The sequence below is a fragment of the Myotis myotis genome, unplaced genomic scaffold (genome assembly GCF_014108235.1).
Source record: "Myotis myotis isolate mMyoMyo1 unplaced genomic scaffold, mMyoMyo1.p scaffold_m19_p_35, whole genome shotgun sequence".
Lineage (NCBI taxonomy): Eukaryota > Metazoa > Chordata > Mammalia > Chiroptera > Vespertilionidae > Myotis > Myotis myotis.
In genome coordinates, this window is record NW_023416341.1 from 1,661,208 (window position 1) to 1,677,327 (window position 16,120).

The following is a 16,120-nucleotide window of genomic DNA, read 5'->3' on the forward strand; positions in this document are numbered from 1 at the left end:
CCCCGAGCCCATCCTCCTCCCGGCGCCGCCTGCCTGTGAGTCAGCAGACACCAGCCCCGCCATAGCTGCCTGCATTTCACAGCCTTAACCTTGAACCCTTCTAGGCTCCCAGTTCTCAGGGCCTCATCTCCCTCCCGGCCTCATGCTGGGCACCTCCCCGGGGCCGGCTGAGAGCCTCCGCCTGGGGGGTGGGCCGGTGAGCAAAGGCGTTGATGTTTCAGGCAAGAACCAGCCCCGCCCGGCATGGCCCCTGCTCTCCCTGGTCACCCAAACCTTGTTGGTAAGACACCCCAGAGCTCAACAGTGGACACATCGAAGGACACCTGCCAAGGGGTGAGCAGCTGCTGTGGGCCAGGCCTGGTGCTGCCTGTGGGGACACGACTCAGGGTCCCTGTCCTTGAGGAGTCCGTGCCTGTGGCACCCGCACAAGGAATCACACTGAGCGTGCGAAGGCTAAACGAGCGGATGGCAGGAACACGGGTGGACTGCCTGCCTAATCCAGGAGTTGGAAACTTTTTCTACAAAGGTCTCGATGGTAAGGATGCGAGGCTCTGGGGGCCACATGGTCTCTTCTCAGCTCTCAGCTGCCCTCGGTCCCAGGCAGCTGCAGGCACCACGGAACAAGTGGGCGTGTATTTAGTCGAGGCTCCTTGACAGCAGGCGGTGGCTGGGTCTGGCCTGCGGGAGACGTGTGTTAGCCTCCTGTTCATCCAGTGGTTCTCAACCTGGAGACCCGTGGGAGTCCCCGGGGAGCTTTGATCACCAGGTGGCGGGAGCCTGCCCCAGGGTGAGGCCCACCTGTGTGGGGACCAGCAGGGCTTCATGGAGGAGGTGACCCCGAAGCTGGCCAAAGCGGAGTGGGATCCAAGGAGCTGCCTGCCTGTCTGCGGTGCCGTGCTGCCGTCGGAAAGAGCTGGTTTCCTTGCACAAACGCGGCCCCATCACCAGGTTCACCCGTGAAAATAACTCATGTGCAGGATCTTGGCAGCCGCCTAGTGATGGCTAATGTTTGACAGCGGTTAACAAGGGCTGAGGGCCTCCCGCGGCCCCAGAGCTTCCTGGCAGGAAACCTGAGGACAAGGGCATGCTTTGGGCACAGCTGAGACTGTGAGCCTGTGGTGAGCAGGGATCAGAGCCGAGGCAGCTCGCCTGTGCAGCTCCTCTGGGCAGCTCCCCTGGGCAGCTCACCTGGGCAGCTCCCCTGGGCAGCTCACCTGGGCAGCTCGCCTGTGCAGCTCCCCTGTGCAGCTCCCCTGGGCAGCTCGCCTGTGCAGCTCACCTGGGCAGCTCATCTGGGCAGCTCGCCTGTGCAGCTCCCCTGGGCAGCTCATCTGGGCAGCTCACCTGGGCAGCTCCCCTGGGCAGCTCACCTGGGCAGCTCGCCTGTGCAGCTCCCCTGTGCAGCTCCCCTGGGCAGCTCGCCTGTGCAGCTCACCTGTGCAGCTCCCCTGGGCAGCTCATCTGGGCAGCTCATCTGGGCAGCTCACCTGGGCAGCTCACCTGGGCAGCTCCCCTGGGCAGCTCGCCTGTGCAGCTCCCCTGGGCAGCTCGCCTGGGCAGCTCGCCTGGGCAGCTCACCTGGGCAGCTCCCCTGGGCAGCTCACCTGGGCAGCTCCCCTGGGCAGCTCGCCTGGGCAGCTCCCCTGGGCAGCTCCCCTGGGCAGCTCGCCTGTGCAGCTCGCCTGGGCAGCTCGCCTGCTCTGAATCTCTGTGATTCGGAGTGTTCCGTGTGGCAGTGGCCCAGCGTGGTGGTGGGAGTGACAGGGAGGACAACCACCTCGCTGCCGCTTGTGTGGCTGAGCCCAGAGCATGAGGGCCCAGCCAGGCTTGTCTGTCATTGGTCTGCACCGGGCATTTTAAAGTCAGAGAGGAAAAGGGTGGAGTTTATCTCATTCTCCACTGTGGCTTCAGGGCCTGGCACCCTGCTTGGCACAACGGATGTTAGGAAGGAAGGAAGGAGAGAGGGAGGCAGGCGGGAGGGGGATATGAGGAGAAAAGGGCAGCCTTCTGGGGGGGCAGCTGGGGGTCCCCGGGTGCTGCGCTTTGTGTAGAAAGAAAAGGAACAACCATAGATGTCACCAGGGGACACCTATGATTTGAACGATAATTTCCTGCAGAAAATATTACGTGCTTCCTGAAGACAGGCCTCTTTTTTTTCTTTACATGATGGAGTAGGAACCTAAATGAGTGCCTGGAGGGCTCGTGGGGTGCTTGGAGTGGACAGTGCTCAGAAGGGGCAGTAGGTGGCCCCCCGGGTCCCCCAGGCCCCAAGCATGCACTGTGTCGCTTCCTCAACGGGTCTGTGAGCTGTTTGGGTCTGGGCACATCCCTATCATCTCGAGTCTTGACTTTCTCATCTGATAAATGGGCACAATAATGTGCCTGTCCTGGGGGGTTCCCACAATCCTCTAGGTGGAGGGGCCTCCTCCTCTGCGGAGAGCTCTTAGCGCCCGCTCGGCACTGGGCACCATCTCACTGTTACCCCGACCGTCGTCATCCTCTCTGGGGCCTCTGTGGTCTGTCCCTCGGACTCCACCTCCTAGTTCCACGAGGAAGGATATGGTTTTACCATATTAACAGCTGGAATCTGACAGGGGCGGGGTGTTTGCTCTTTTTGAGAGCAGACAGGAGGCAGGCAGGGGGCCCCGAGGATTTGGGGGTTCGAGGGTGGACTAGAGCCGACGTCTCATTGGCAGCCTCCCCAGTGCCTTCACTCCTAATTCCAGGGCCAAATGTGGCCACTGCAGCACGGGGCACTGGCAGGGGCCCACAGCTCTCATCCCTGCCTCCCCAGCACAGGGCTCCCGGCACCGCTCCTCCTGGGCCCTCCTCATGGCCCAGCCCCTCTCACAGCCCAGCCTGGTGACTGTCTCCCGTCTCCAGGCACTTCCTGGTGTGAACTGACAGCCTACATTCCCTGCTTCTCCAATTATGGGACAAAGATCTAGGTTTCCTCCTTAATTTTCAATCTACCTGGGACCTATTTTTTAATAAAATATAATAAACTAGAAAATGAAATTAAGACAAACAAACAGGCACAAAAGGCGAGCTTGGGTGCAGCAGCGATATTAACTTGCAGCGGAGGTTTCCCCACACTCATCTCGACGTCTGTGCTTGTGTCACCGTGGACGTGGCACATGGGCACCGGCCAGGACCACCTGGAGTCGGGGGCTCGCCCTCCTTCACCCGGCACCTCCGCCCGCCACACCCTCCACCGGGGCCTGAGCAGCGGCATCTGCTCCGTCCTCCAGCCGGTGGCTCCGGAGCTGGCGGCGCCCACAGCGCCTCTGAGGAGCTGGCTAAATGCAGGTCTGATCGGGCAGGTCTGGCGCCTGAGCGCCTGCATTCTAACAGCTTCCCAGGCGAGGCTCATGCTGCCGGGCCCGGGTCACGTTTGAGGAGCCAGACACTGGGCCCGGCTTTGGGCGTGTGGGGGCCTCTGCGAGGCTTAGGCCCAGTCATCCCCACGGCTCCAGGGGCCCAGGCCTCCGCGTGCTCCCCAAGTGGCGCCTACAAATGGGCGTCACCCAGGAACCAGCAGTGGCGTCGGTCGGGCACGAGGCTGGGCACGAGGCCGCCCGGAGCCCTGCCAGCCAGCACCGCCCCTTCGGCCACTGATGTTTAGGAGGAACCGGGAGCAGGTGTCCTTCTCACGTCCTTCCCACTTCCCGTGGGTCAGTTCCCACGCAAGGGCCGGTCTTGCCTTCCGCCTTCCTTTCAGGGCCTTGGTCGGCCACCTACTGATGTAACTGTGGGAGCTGGCGAGGGCTCACGTGCCCCCCGCTTCCTGGGCTCCGCACTCCTGGGGGGAAACTGAGGTTTCAATGGGCCCCAGTAAGAGTGATGAGGGGCGAGGCGCCGCTGAGAGGCGATCCTCACGCAGGGAAGTGCAGCAGAGGCTGAGGGCTGGCACGGCCTGGGGTAGGACCTCAGGCCCAGGCGCAGGGGACAGTGAGCAGCGGTTTTCAACCCTCCGCTTCCGGCAGAATAAGGGGTGGGGTTAAGGGACTGCCGGCAAATAAGTGCCCAGCGGCAGGAAACGAAGACTCCGTGCCCGCAGTGCCTTTCCGGAGAGGGGAGGATAGATGGGCTTTTTAAAGGTTCTCTTTTCTTCTCCCATCTCACGAGCAATATCATCCTAAACAAAACGCTGGGGACCACAGAGGAGATAAAGCCGCCGCAGTGTCAGGCCCTCCCCGAACCTTCCTGCGGCGCCGGCCGTTTCCTCCCCGTTTCTCCAATATTGAGTTTTAAAAAGAAACGCCGAGATATGATCGCCTGGAGATGGTTTGCGGAACTGCCTGGGCAGATGTTATTACTAGAAAAACAATCGCTGGCATTAATGGAGCCGCCCCCGCCCTCACAGCCCCACGGGAGTCCCAGGCCCCGGGCAGCGCGAAAGCTCCAGACTCGGCTTATTTCAGACGCCCCGTCCAGGCCCAGGCTTGGCCGCGAGGACAGCGACCCGTGGCAGGGCCACAGAGGTGGGCACCCGAGCGTAGCGATGCTCGGTCACGCAAGGCAGCTCCCAGAGGGCAAAGGTCACCTCGGCCTGACAGACTGGCCAGTGACAGGGCCTGAGGCTCCTTCAGAGAGGCCTTCCTCTCTGCTGTCCCTCTGCCCACCCACCCGCGCTCCTGAGCGTGTCCTGCCCCACGGAGCCTGCAGGAGCAACTGCGGGGAGGCGGGGAGCCAGGGAGACGGTGACGAGGCCCCTGGGGCTGTGCAAAGACAGCAGGGTCGCTGGGGTTTGGAATTGATACTTGAGGTTTGATCTGAAGGCCCAGCATCAAGGCCAGGATGGGGGTTCTCCGGGGGGGGGGGGGGGTGGCGATGGGGGTACTCCAGGCAGAGAGGGGGGCAGTGGGGGTGCTCCAAGAAGAGAGGGGGCAATGGAGGTTCTCCAGGCAGAGAGGGGGGCAGTGGGGGTGCTCCAGGCAGAGAGGGGGCAATGGAGGTTCTCCAGGCAGAGGGGGAGCAAAGGGGGTGCTCCAGGCAGAGAGGGGGGCAATGGGGGTGCTCCAGGCAGAGAGGAGGGCAATGGAGGTTCTCCAGGCAGAGGGGGCCAAAGGGGGTGCTCCAGGCAGAGAGGGGGGCAATGGAGGTTCTCCAGGCAGAGGGGGGGCAAAGGGGGTGCTCCAGGCAGAGAGGGGGGCAATGGGGGTGCTCCAGGCAGAGGGGGGGCAAAGGGGGTGCTCCAGGCAGAGAGGGGGGCAGTGGGGGTGCTCCAGGCAGAGAGGGGCAATGAGGTTCTCCAGGCAGAGGGGGGTGGCAATGGGGGTGTTTCAGGCAGAGAGGGGGGCAAAGGGGGTGCTCCAGGCAGAGGGGGGTGGCGATGGGGGTGTTTCAGGCAGAGAGGGGGCAATTCAGGTGCTCCAGGCAGAGAGAGGGGGCAATGGGGGTGCTCCAGGCAGAGAGGGGGCAATGGGGGTGATCCAGGCAGAGGGGGGTGGTGATGGGGGTGTTTCAGGCAGAGAGGGGGCAATTCAGGTGCTCCAGGCAGAGAGAGGGGGCAATGGGGGTGCTCCAGGCAGAGAGGGGGGCAATGGGGGTGCTCCAGGCAGAGAGGGGGCAGTGGGGGTGCTCCAGGCAGAGAGGCGGCAGTGGGGTGCTCCAGGCAGAGAGGGGGCAGTGGGGGTGCTCCAGGCAGAGAGGGGGCAGTGGGGGTGCTCCAGGCAGAGAGGGGGGGCAGTCCAGAAGCACCGTGGAGGCAGGAGAGTGGCTGGTGTGGGGAACTGCGAGGTCCGGGGGGTGCTGTGTGCAGCAGGGACGGGGCCATGGTGGGGCTGGGCAGGGGCAGTGCCTGAAGGTCAGTGAGGAGCTGGACCTCTGTCCGGAGCTGTGGGCAGTCACCGCACTGATTTAAGCAGGAAGATGGGGGTACAGGGACCTGGTCATTCTGCTGTGGGGAGCACAGCGGGGGTACGGTGGATGAGAGATTAATTACATGGGAGCTCAGCGCGGGGACGGGCGTGGGCCAGCTGCAGGGAAGTGCCTTGGATGGGGTGAGCTGGACACGGTGCCAGCACTTGCAGACGTCGGGCTGGCACAGCAGGGCACCGTGGAGAGAGACGCTGCAGTAGGACAGGATGGGGACACCGTCATGAGTGGGTGCTGGTCACGTTGCCTTCCGCTGCCTTTGAGAATCCAAAGTGGAAACGCCAAGGAGGCAGCTGGACACGGCGCGGGTCTGGAGGGGAGGGTGGGAGCCCTGGCACAGGAGTGGCAGCTGAGGCTCACGCCAGGTGAGGAGGGAAGAGGCCCAGCTCTGGCCCTGGGGCCGCGCCCAGTGAGGGAGCGGCTGGGGCAGCTGGGAGAGGCGCAGGGAGGGGCGTGGGAAGTCGGGGCTGCTGGGAGCCCTTTCCGGGGAGTGGGGGCAGGGCAGAGGCCCAGGTCCTGCTGCGAGTGGCCGGGAAGGAAGGGGAGGTGAGCCCTTCTGAAGTCTCCCCACAGCAGACAGGAGAGCAGAGCTGCTGGGGCGGGGCCGCTGCACCCACTTCTGCACCAGCCGCCGCCTGGGGAGGGCTGGCGCCCAAGAGGAGGGCTTTGGGCAGGTTCCTACTCCACCTTCTCACCCCAGCCCGCCAGCCCCACCCCAGACGCTGCGGGAGGACGCGAGAGATGAGACGCAGGTCCCACTCCCACCCTCGGCTTTCCCGTGACCCCAGCTGCCAGCTTTTCCTCAGCACCCTCTCATTCGCTCCCCTCCGCTGTGGCCTGTGCCCAACACTGCCCTCTCGCACCCACTGCCCACCTGGCTGGTGAGGCTCAGGGTCTCCTCTGTGGAGGCTTTTCTACTCTACCTCCCCATGGGCTTCAGTCCTCCCCCCCGCCCCTGCCCCCCGCCCGGAGTCACCTGCCCGAAGACGCATCAGGGCACATGGCATTCCACTGCACTGGCCACCCCGGAGCCAGGGAGCCAGCGGGCACCCCAACCCGGGGGCTAACCTCCTAGCCCCGTAGAGCTCCGAGGGGCGGGTGCTCCCCGCTGCAGCCCATTGTGCAGGAACTGGGGCCCAGTGTGGCCAGACCCTCTGCTTTCGCATCACAAGGCCAAAACCTTAATATTTTAGAACATGAAACCTAATTTTTAAAACTCAGACAAAATTTAAAAATTTCAAAACCACCATGGGGTCCAAACAAAGCCCATCTTCAGGCAGGATTCCCCCAGCACCTCCGCGTGCAGCGTTCACTGCACCCCTTCCTCAGGCAGGCAGGGCGTGTCTCCCCTGCACAGGGGGGTTCCTGGAGGAGGTGGGGGTCGGGAGCAGGGGACACCCGCTTTGTGCCAGAAGCTTAATTGCGTCATCTCATGTAACCCTTAGGACAAAGCTTTGAGAAAAAAAAAACGGCCCATTTTCCAGCCAGGAAAACTGAGGCTCAGAAGGTGCAGTGACTCCTGAGTGCTCACAACCGGTAAACGACAGTGAGTCCCAGCCCTGGTCTATTTGCTCCTGTCCCCACAGGACTGAGCGCACATGGGTAAGGCGCCGGCAGCAGGGGCACCCTACAGCTTTGTGCATCATTAGTGATGTCACTGTTATGGATAGCGAATAACTTACTGAGCCCCTGTGGTTCTAGGTGCACAGAATGGAAACCAAGCAGGACAAGCTCGCAGGTTTGCACCCGGGAGGAGGCAGACACAAACGAGGACGAAGATGGATTAGCAAGTCAGCCCACAGGGGCACATGCGTGGAGCAGGGAAGTGACCGAGCTGCCCTCTCGGCCTGTGGCTCCCCGCCCCCTGCCCGCGGCTTTCCCAGGGGAGGCGGGAGGTGTGTTGTGGCTGAACCCCGCGGAGCCCGTCCCGTCGTCTCATGTTCCACATCGTAAACCAGACGGAGCTTCAAGCCTTCAAGAAAGCCCCGATCTGCAAATACTTACCTTTCACTGGCATCTTCCTAGGAGGCCCTCCTTGGGGACAACACATAGGGTGATCCTGGGAGCCTTAAATTCCAGATGTTTATTCTAGTAAGTGAGGCTGCTCAGTCACGGGGACAGAGTGCACCCCAACCCCATGTGTGCACACCAGCCCTCGGCACACACACGTGCACACACACGTGCACACACATGTGCACACACACACGCACTGCCTTCCACACTCCACCGCGTTCCAGAGCCCAGAACACCTCTCAGGATCTGCCCAGCTGCTCCTCAGACCCCACCAGGCCGCTCCTGCACAGAACCCCCAACAGACCCAGGTGGGGCGGCAGTGTCCGGGCAGGATGCCGGTGAGGCCTGGGGAAGTGGGGCCACGCCTGCCTCTCCTCTGACAGGACCAGGGGGGCGGCTGGGAGACCTCACACCCCTTCCTCCCAGGCCTGTATCCTCCCGTGCCCTCCGCACTCATGGCTGCCTTGCACCTTGCCTGCCCTCACGCTGTGAGCCTCAGTGGACTCCCCTCAGTGCTGGGAGGAGATACTGATCTGTCCTGAGCGGCCACACTCACTGTGACCTGGTTCAAATCCAAGCTCTGGCACTTACTAGCTGTGTGACCCTGGGCAAGTCACTACACCTCTCTGTGCCTTGATTTTGCAACTATAAAATGGGGACACAGTGATACCCACTACCTCCCAGAGGTGTTGCGGAGTGAACATCTAAGGCATTTAGAGGGTGCCTGGCACAGGGCAAGCACCACATACGTGTCAGCTGTGCTTATGGATATTATTTATTAAAGTCCTAGTATCTAAAACGCCATCTCCCTCTCGTCCTGAGGTAACCATTCCCAGGCTTTGTACTTTGCATCAGTAGCAGAAGGGACAGGAACTGACACTCACAGAACCCTCTCCGTGTGCCCGGCACTATGCCCAGCACGTTCCCTGGCTTGTCAGGGCCGAGCCTTCCCAGGATGCCAAGAGCTCTCGCACTGTGGGTCAGAGGAAGCAGCCCCCAGTCGCACAGCAGGAAAGCAACAGAAATGGGAAACAAAGGTCAGGGGCCTCCACCCGCCCCCTTCTACAGCACCCCGTCCCCCAAGGAGAAAATGTGGGCAGGTGGGAGCGTGGCTGTCTTCCCCGTGTCCCTGCTGCGGTTGGGGGGTGCTGGCCACGCAGGGTTCCAGCCCTGCTTCTGGGCACCTGCAAACCTGTGCAGAGGTCTGCCCGTGTGCTCTGAGCTCTTGGCAGGGAAGGCACACACACACACACACACACAGAGAAAATTAGAACAGCCCGGCCAAGCTGAAATGCTCCCCCAGAGAAGGAGGGCAGTAAAGTCTGATGAACCTCTGCATAAAGTTCGAGCTGTGAACGAGTGAAGTGATATTCCGCACACACGCCGGAAGCAGCATCTCCCGCGTCGCTGCGGCCATTCGAACTGGGGCCCCAGCACACGGAGCTGCTTGGCACTCAGCGGTCCTGCTTTCGGCACCAGCAAAACAAGGCTGCCCACGGACGTCCCAGGCGCTCCACACCGAGGGGACAGCTGCTGCCGTGCTGATGGGGCAGGTTAGACATCGGCTGCTCGTGTGGCTTCTAAAGATGTTTCCTGAGCGCCTACCCCGTCCCGTCTCTGCCACCCATGGCCCTCTTCCTAGTGGACACGCTTTGGCCACAGCTGTGGGCGAGGCAGGCCCGTGTGCCCGGTCAGCCTGACCTCCCTGCCACAGCTGAACACCTGACCGGGCACCTGGGTGGTGGGGGGGTTGCTGGGTGCCATATCGGCTCAACGATGGAGGGGCTTGAGCTGAAAGGGCATGAGGCAGTCAGGGCTGAGGTCCACAAAGAGAAGAATTCCGTCGATCACACACACACAATTTAATAAGCGCCTCCTAGGTACCTGGCCCAGTTCTAGGTGCTCAGAATACAGTGACAAAACAGCAAAGCCCTGTCTCATGGAGCTCAGCCTACAAACTATCGAACAGATCACAAATAGAATAACGTTAGTTTATATCGGCGCTACCAAAACATAGCAATGGGCTGACAAGTGACGAAGGCAGGGTGTTTGGGGGTGTGCACATTTGGACCAACTGATGAAGGAAGCCCTCACTGCGCAGAGGCCTGAGTGAGCCAGCCAGGTGAGAATTCCAGGCAGGGCCACAGCAGGTGCAAAGGCCCTGAGGTAGGGTTGAGCTTGCCATGCTCAAGGAACAGAAAGGAGGCCCGTGTGGCAGAGACAATGGCATCTGTAAGAGGCAGAGAGCGGTCCCTGTGTGGCCCCACCACGTGACTCCTTGGATTGAAACCCTTCCATGGCCCCGCAGAGAGTCCACCTCCTCAACACCGCCCAGCCCCTCAGCCTCCGTCCCCCTTTCCCCCCTCAGACTCAGTCCTGGGGACCTTTCACTTCCCTGCAACCGAAAAGCATCAGTGCGTGCATGTCCAATCACTCCCCAGAAACCGGCTCCCCGATAAGAATTTGGGTAAAATAGCTTATTTAGGAGGTGGTCCCAGGAAATAGGCTAACTGTCCACCCATCCATCATCCACCCACACAGGCATCCATCCATCCAACCATCTATCCAATCATCCATCAACGCATGCATCCATCCATCCAACCATCCATCCAATCATCCATCAACGCATGCATCCATCCATCCAACCATCCATCCAATCATCCATCAACGCATGCATCCATCCATCATCCATGCATCTATCCATCCATCATCCACCCATACATACATGCATCTGTACATCCATCCGACCAACCATTCAACTATCCACCCACCATTTATTGTCACCTCCCCTACTCCCAGCGGGACACCGAGGACTCAGGTGATCAGGTTTGGTTCTGGCCTCGAGGAGGCCTCCGCCAGCAGCCGTCACCAGCCCCACTGCTGGGTCCTCTTCTCACCCAGTGCTGTGACCGAGTCCAGGATGGAGACCTTGGTTCGGCCTCTGTGTGCCCCCACCTTGGCTCTATGAAGCCTGGAGCCAAAGGCAAAAGCTCCAACTTGATCCCCTTCCCGCTCGCTCAGGCTCTGATCGCCTAAGCCTGTGGTCAGCAAACCACGGCTCGCGAGCCACATGCGGCTCTTTGGCCCCTTGAGTGTTGGTCTTCCACAAAATACCACGTGCGGGCGCGCACGTACAGTACGATTGAAACTTCGTGGCCCATGCGCAGAAGTCGGTATATTGTGGAAGAGCCACGCTCAAGGGGCCAAAGAGCCACATGTGGCTCGCGAGCCGTGGTTTGCCGAGCCGCAGTTTGACGACCACTGGCCTAAGCTCAAGGCAGTCACCTGCCCCATAAACATGAAGACGTCCCAGATGTTCTGACATAGTGGAGTCCACACGGCACCTCACCCAACCTGCCCGTCCACCCGCCCCAGCACTTCCGGCTGACCGCTCAGTCCAGCTTTGCCTGGAGCCCTGTGTCCACGAGGCCAGACCCCTGGCGAGAGGTGCCCACGAGCACTGACCTCTCTCGGAAGTACTTGATGGCCTCGGGCTCTGTGAAGGTCGGCTCCTCCCGGTAGCCCTGCTCAAACACCTTGCGCTTGTGGCGGAACTCGATGACCGTCTTGGTGTAGGAGTTGAGCGTGGTCACGGAGGCGGCCATGCAGCACGTGAAGGAGCCCCACGCCAGGCTGCAGGAGACAGGAGAGAGGTGCCGTGAACCCCCAGCCCCAGGCGCCGCTCCCCTGCTCGCTGCCTCTTCGGGGCCAGACCTAAGCAGGTGCCTCTTGGAGAAGAACAGGACGTGGTCCTGCCCCCCCCACCCCCGAGGGCTGGGGTGGGAGCAGCATTATCTGCACCTGGTGACGCAGACCTGGCCGAGCTCACTCCTCAGAGGCAAGATCCAGGGGCCGACACGGGGAGGGTTACCACAGACTCAGTCTGAGCCGACGAGGAAGGGTTTGTGGAGGGGGTTGGGATGCTGGAGCAAGGGAATGCGAGGAGATTAGCCGAAGTGGATGATGAGAATAGATGGGAGCGGAAGCCCTGACAGCCGGCCCCTGCGAGAGCTGAATGTGACCTTGGGCAAGATGCTTACCTCTCCGCCCCATAGTCCTCGCATCCGTTTTAATGGGCATCACAATAGCCGCACCTCACAGCGAGGTTGCAAAGATGAAAGCAGATGGCCCGGTGGGGCCTCTCAGAACAGAGCTGGCACAGTCTGCGGTCCAGAAAGGCTGGCCATCATTACGACATCGCGATTAGCACCATTTTTACTGCCCGCTTCTGTCTGACTCCCAGCTCTCCCTCCCAGATTAAATTATAATGACCTCGGGCTCCACGCGTCCCCCCTGCACACTGGGGACTCGGCTGTGCCCACCTGGGGTGTGTGCTGAGCAGCTAGAGCTGGAGGACCTGCCCCCCACCCCCACATCTGGGAACACGGGAGGGTGGTGTGGGGCCAGCTGCCATCTTCTCCGGCCCAGTGCCCATTCTACAAGGGCCTCCCGCCTGAGTCCTCTGACCAGACCGCACAGTGACATTTGTAACCGGGGGTTCCGGCCTTGCCGTAGGCACACCTGCCCTGGTTTCCGGTCACTGTCCCCAGTCTCTGCCTTGATGACTGGTTTCCTCCAAATCACGGGCTCTTCTTGTTGCTGCCAACCCTGCTCTGTCCCTGAGCCTCCAGCCTCTCCTGCTGCCAGCCCACAGGGCCCCCCACCACCCACTCATTCCTCAGAGTGAGTGCGGCCCGCTTCCCACGCCCACTGCTCGTCTCTGTCAGCCCAGAGCGCCCGGAGGAAAGCATGGAGCAATGCGAGGATTCGGCCTTTCTCCCCGGATCCACACCATCGTCTGTCCCTTCCTGCCAACCCATTGAAGGGTTCCCCTGTCCTTTCATGAAAAGGAGCTAGTGTAGATCTTCCAGGAGCTCTGCCGATCTGTGACTGACAGCTGTGGGGCGCCAGCCTGGTCCCTCTAAGAACCGCCCTGTCCAGCGGTGGCTCCACCCCCGGTCACAGATGATTGGCTAAGGGCTGGACCAACGCTATTGAATCAGATAATCCTTCCTCAAGATTCTAGTCCAATCTGGGATGTCTGAACCAGAGGGCTGGAAATTCAGAACCTGAGGATGGCCGGCCCGTGTGGCTCCGTGGTTGAGCGTTGACCTATGAACCAGGAGGTCACGGTTTGATTCTGGTCAGGGCACATGCCGGGTGGGTTTCGGGCTTGGTCCCCAGTGCAGGCCGTGCAGGAGGCAGCCGATCAGTGACCCTCTTTCATCACTGATGTTTCTACCTCTCCTTCTCTCTTCCTCTCTGAAGTCAATAAAAAAATATATATTTTTAAAAAAGAACCTGAGGATGGAGAATGAAGAAGCAGGCTTTCCCTGGGATCCCATGGGCATACGCATGTTGGTTTCGCCTGACCCTCACCCACTCTGCTAAGGGACCACTCCTCCCCTCCTCTCGGGCCATGCGGTTTGTGTGGGGCTGGCCTCACCCCCAGCCTTTAGGAGTGAGCACATGACCCAGGCCTGACCAATGAGAGTGTCGCTCCCCTTCGGCCACAGTAATTGGCTCAGGATGGGCATGTGACACCAAAGTCAGGCCGAGACTCACCCATAGGTCTTAAAAATAAATATCTTTATTGTTGAAAATATTATAGATGCCCCCTCTCTCCCCTATTGACCCCCTCCACCCAGCCCGGCCACCACCACCCCAGGCACTCACTGCACTATTGTCTGCCCTGGACCCCCAGGGCTGCTGCTGAGGTACCAGGAATGGGCTCAGCTTCCCGCCCGCGGCAATTTGAGCAGGAGCTCCTGGGGACTGTCCGGCACCCAGCAACCTGAGAATGCAGCTGACCCTGAGGAAAGGAGGAGGGACAGACCCCTGCGCTAAGCAGTGTCCCTGGGCTTTCCAGGGTGGGAACCCAAATTCCTGTTTCGAATTCTTTTTTTTTCCTTAAGGAATTGGGTTTCTGTCCGTGGCAACCAGAGTTCTTCTGCAATTACTTCCTATAAATCCCCCTTTTTGCATAAGTTCGTTTGAAGGTGAATGTCTGTCCTTAGGACCAGGGAGCTGTCCTATGACACCCAGCGAGGACGCCCTGCATTTCCTCACAGCCCTCCCCCACCTGCCGTTCTCTTGTGGCTTTTCGCCTCTTATTTATTATTCTAGGTTTTTAAATTACACTTTTAACTTCAAGATAATTATAGGTTCACACGCTGCTCTAAGAAATGATGCAGAGATCCACGTGCCCTTTCCCCGGCTTCCCCAGCGGTGACATCTTGCAAATCCCGTGCGGTGTGCACCAGGGTCCCGGCAGGGGGACAGCCAGAGGCGACCCTTTCCGCCACAGTGGCCCGGCCCATAGCCACACCCACTTTCCTCCCAACCTCTGGCGACCACTCATCAGTTCTTCCTTTCTATAAATTGATCTTTTCAAGAATATTATGGAATAGACGCACACAGTCTGTGTGGACTACAGAATAATCCCCTGGAGAGTCAGCCCAGGTGTGTGTTTAACCTCATGTTCCTTTATATGCACGAGTGTCTCCATATCCGGACCAGCATTGGGTGGTGTCATCCTTTTTAAAATTTATTTTTATTTATTTATTTATCTATTTCCCAATATGTTCTTTTTTATTTTTTATTTTTGAGAGAGGAGGGTGGCTTTTCCGTGTACGGGACGATGCTCAGCCAACTGAGCCACCCAGCCAGGCCTGTCCTGGTTTTAGTCTGAGCTGCTCTGGGGGAACGTGTGGTGGCATCTCCCCGTGGTTCTCACTGCTTGGCCCTCACGGCTAATGGTGCTGAGCGTCTTTTCATTTGCTCACTTGCCACCTGAGAATCGTCTCCGGCAGAACGTCTGCCCGTATTTTCCGAGCCCTTTGTCATCGTTGCTGTTTACCGTTGCGTTCTGGGTGTTTTTGCACAGCCTGCAGGCCCGTCCTTCGTCAGATATGTGGTTTACAAATCTTTTCTTTCCGCTTGTAGCTTGTGTCTTCAACCCCTTACCAACGTCCTTCACGGAGCAAACGTGTTTAATTTTGATGAAATCCAGTTATCAATTTTTTTCAATGCTTTTGATGTCAAGTCTAAGAATGCTCTGTCTAGGCCGAGATCCCAAAGATTTTTCTCCTCTTTTTCTAAGAATTTTATACGTTTACATTTTAAGTTTAGGTCTATGATGCATCTTGAGTTAAATTTTAAACAGGATATGAAGTGTAGATCAAGAGCGATTTTTTATTTTTTTTGCCTATGAATGTCTAATAGCTCCAGTACCATCTGTGAAAGGCTATTCTCACCTCCACTGAATGAATTTGCATCTTTGTCAAAAACCAGTTGGGCATATTTGTGCGGGTCTATTTCTGGATTCTTCATTCTGTTCCATTGATGTATCTGGGTGTCCATCTCCCCACCGACACCACAGTCTGATTACTGTAGCTATACACTAAATCTTGAAATTGGGTACGCGGATTTCTCCCACTTTTTCTTCTTCATCAAAATTGTTTTAGCTAGTTTAGTTTCCTTTGCCATTCTTTTGTTGTTGCTGTTAATCCTCTCCCGAGAATATTTTTCCATTGATTTTTGGAGGGAGTCGAAGGGAGGGGGAAAGACACGGAGATAGAAACATTGATGTGGGAGAGACACATGGATTGGTTGCCTCCCACATACATTCTGACTGGGGCTGGAGATCGAGCCTGCAACTGAGGTACGTGCCCTTGACTGGAACTGAACCTGGGACCCTTTAGTTGCAGGCTGAGGCTCTATCCAGTGAGCCAAACCAGGTAGGAAATTTTGACATTCTTAATAAATTTTATCATAATCTTGTCTATATCTATAAGAAATTACACTGACATTTTAATAGGAATTGCATTAAACCTGTATATGAACTTGTGGGGGATTGACATCTTTGTCATGAACATGGTATAGCTCTCCATTTATTTATATCGTCTTTCATTGGCATTTTGTAGCTTTCAGCCTCCAAATCCCGGAGGCGTTTTGTTAGATTTATTTCCATGTATTTCACTTGTTTCAGTGTAAATGGTATTGTATGTTTAGCTTTGTCCAACTGTTCATTACTAGCTTATAGACTATAATAGATTTTCATAGTTTAATCTTGTATCCTGAGACAGTACTGAATTCATTTATTAGGTCTAGGCATTTTTTAAAAATATATTTTTATTGATTTCAGAAGGGAAGGGAGAAGGAGAGAGAGAGATAGAAATATCAGTGATGAGAGAGAATCATTGATCAGCTGCCTCCTGCACACCCC

General features: G+C 58.3%; 1 protein-coding gene across 4 annotated transcripts in view; it reads right to left on the reverse strand.

Moving 5' to 3' along the window:
• The window catches only part of GSG1L (GSG1 like), a 191,451-nt gene that overhangs the window by 16,527 nt on the left and 158,804 nt on the right, over positions 1 to 16,120 (reverse strand). For all 4 annotated transcript variants that reach the window (XM_036303184.1, XM_036303185.1, XM_036303186.1 and 1 more), the window contains one exon: positions 11,359 to 11,526. In XM_036303184.1, coding sequence (XP_036159077.1) covers positions 11,359 to 11,526 — 168 coding nt within the window. The remainder of the gene's footprint in view (positions 1 to 11,358; positions 11,527 to 16,120) is intronic.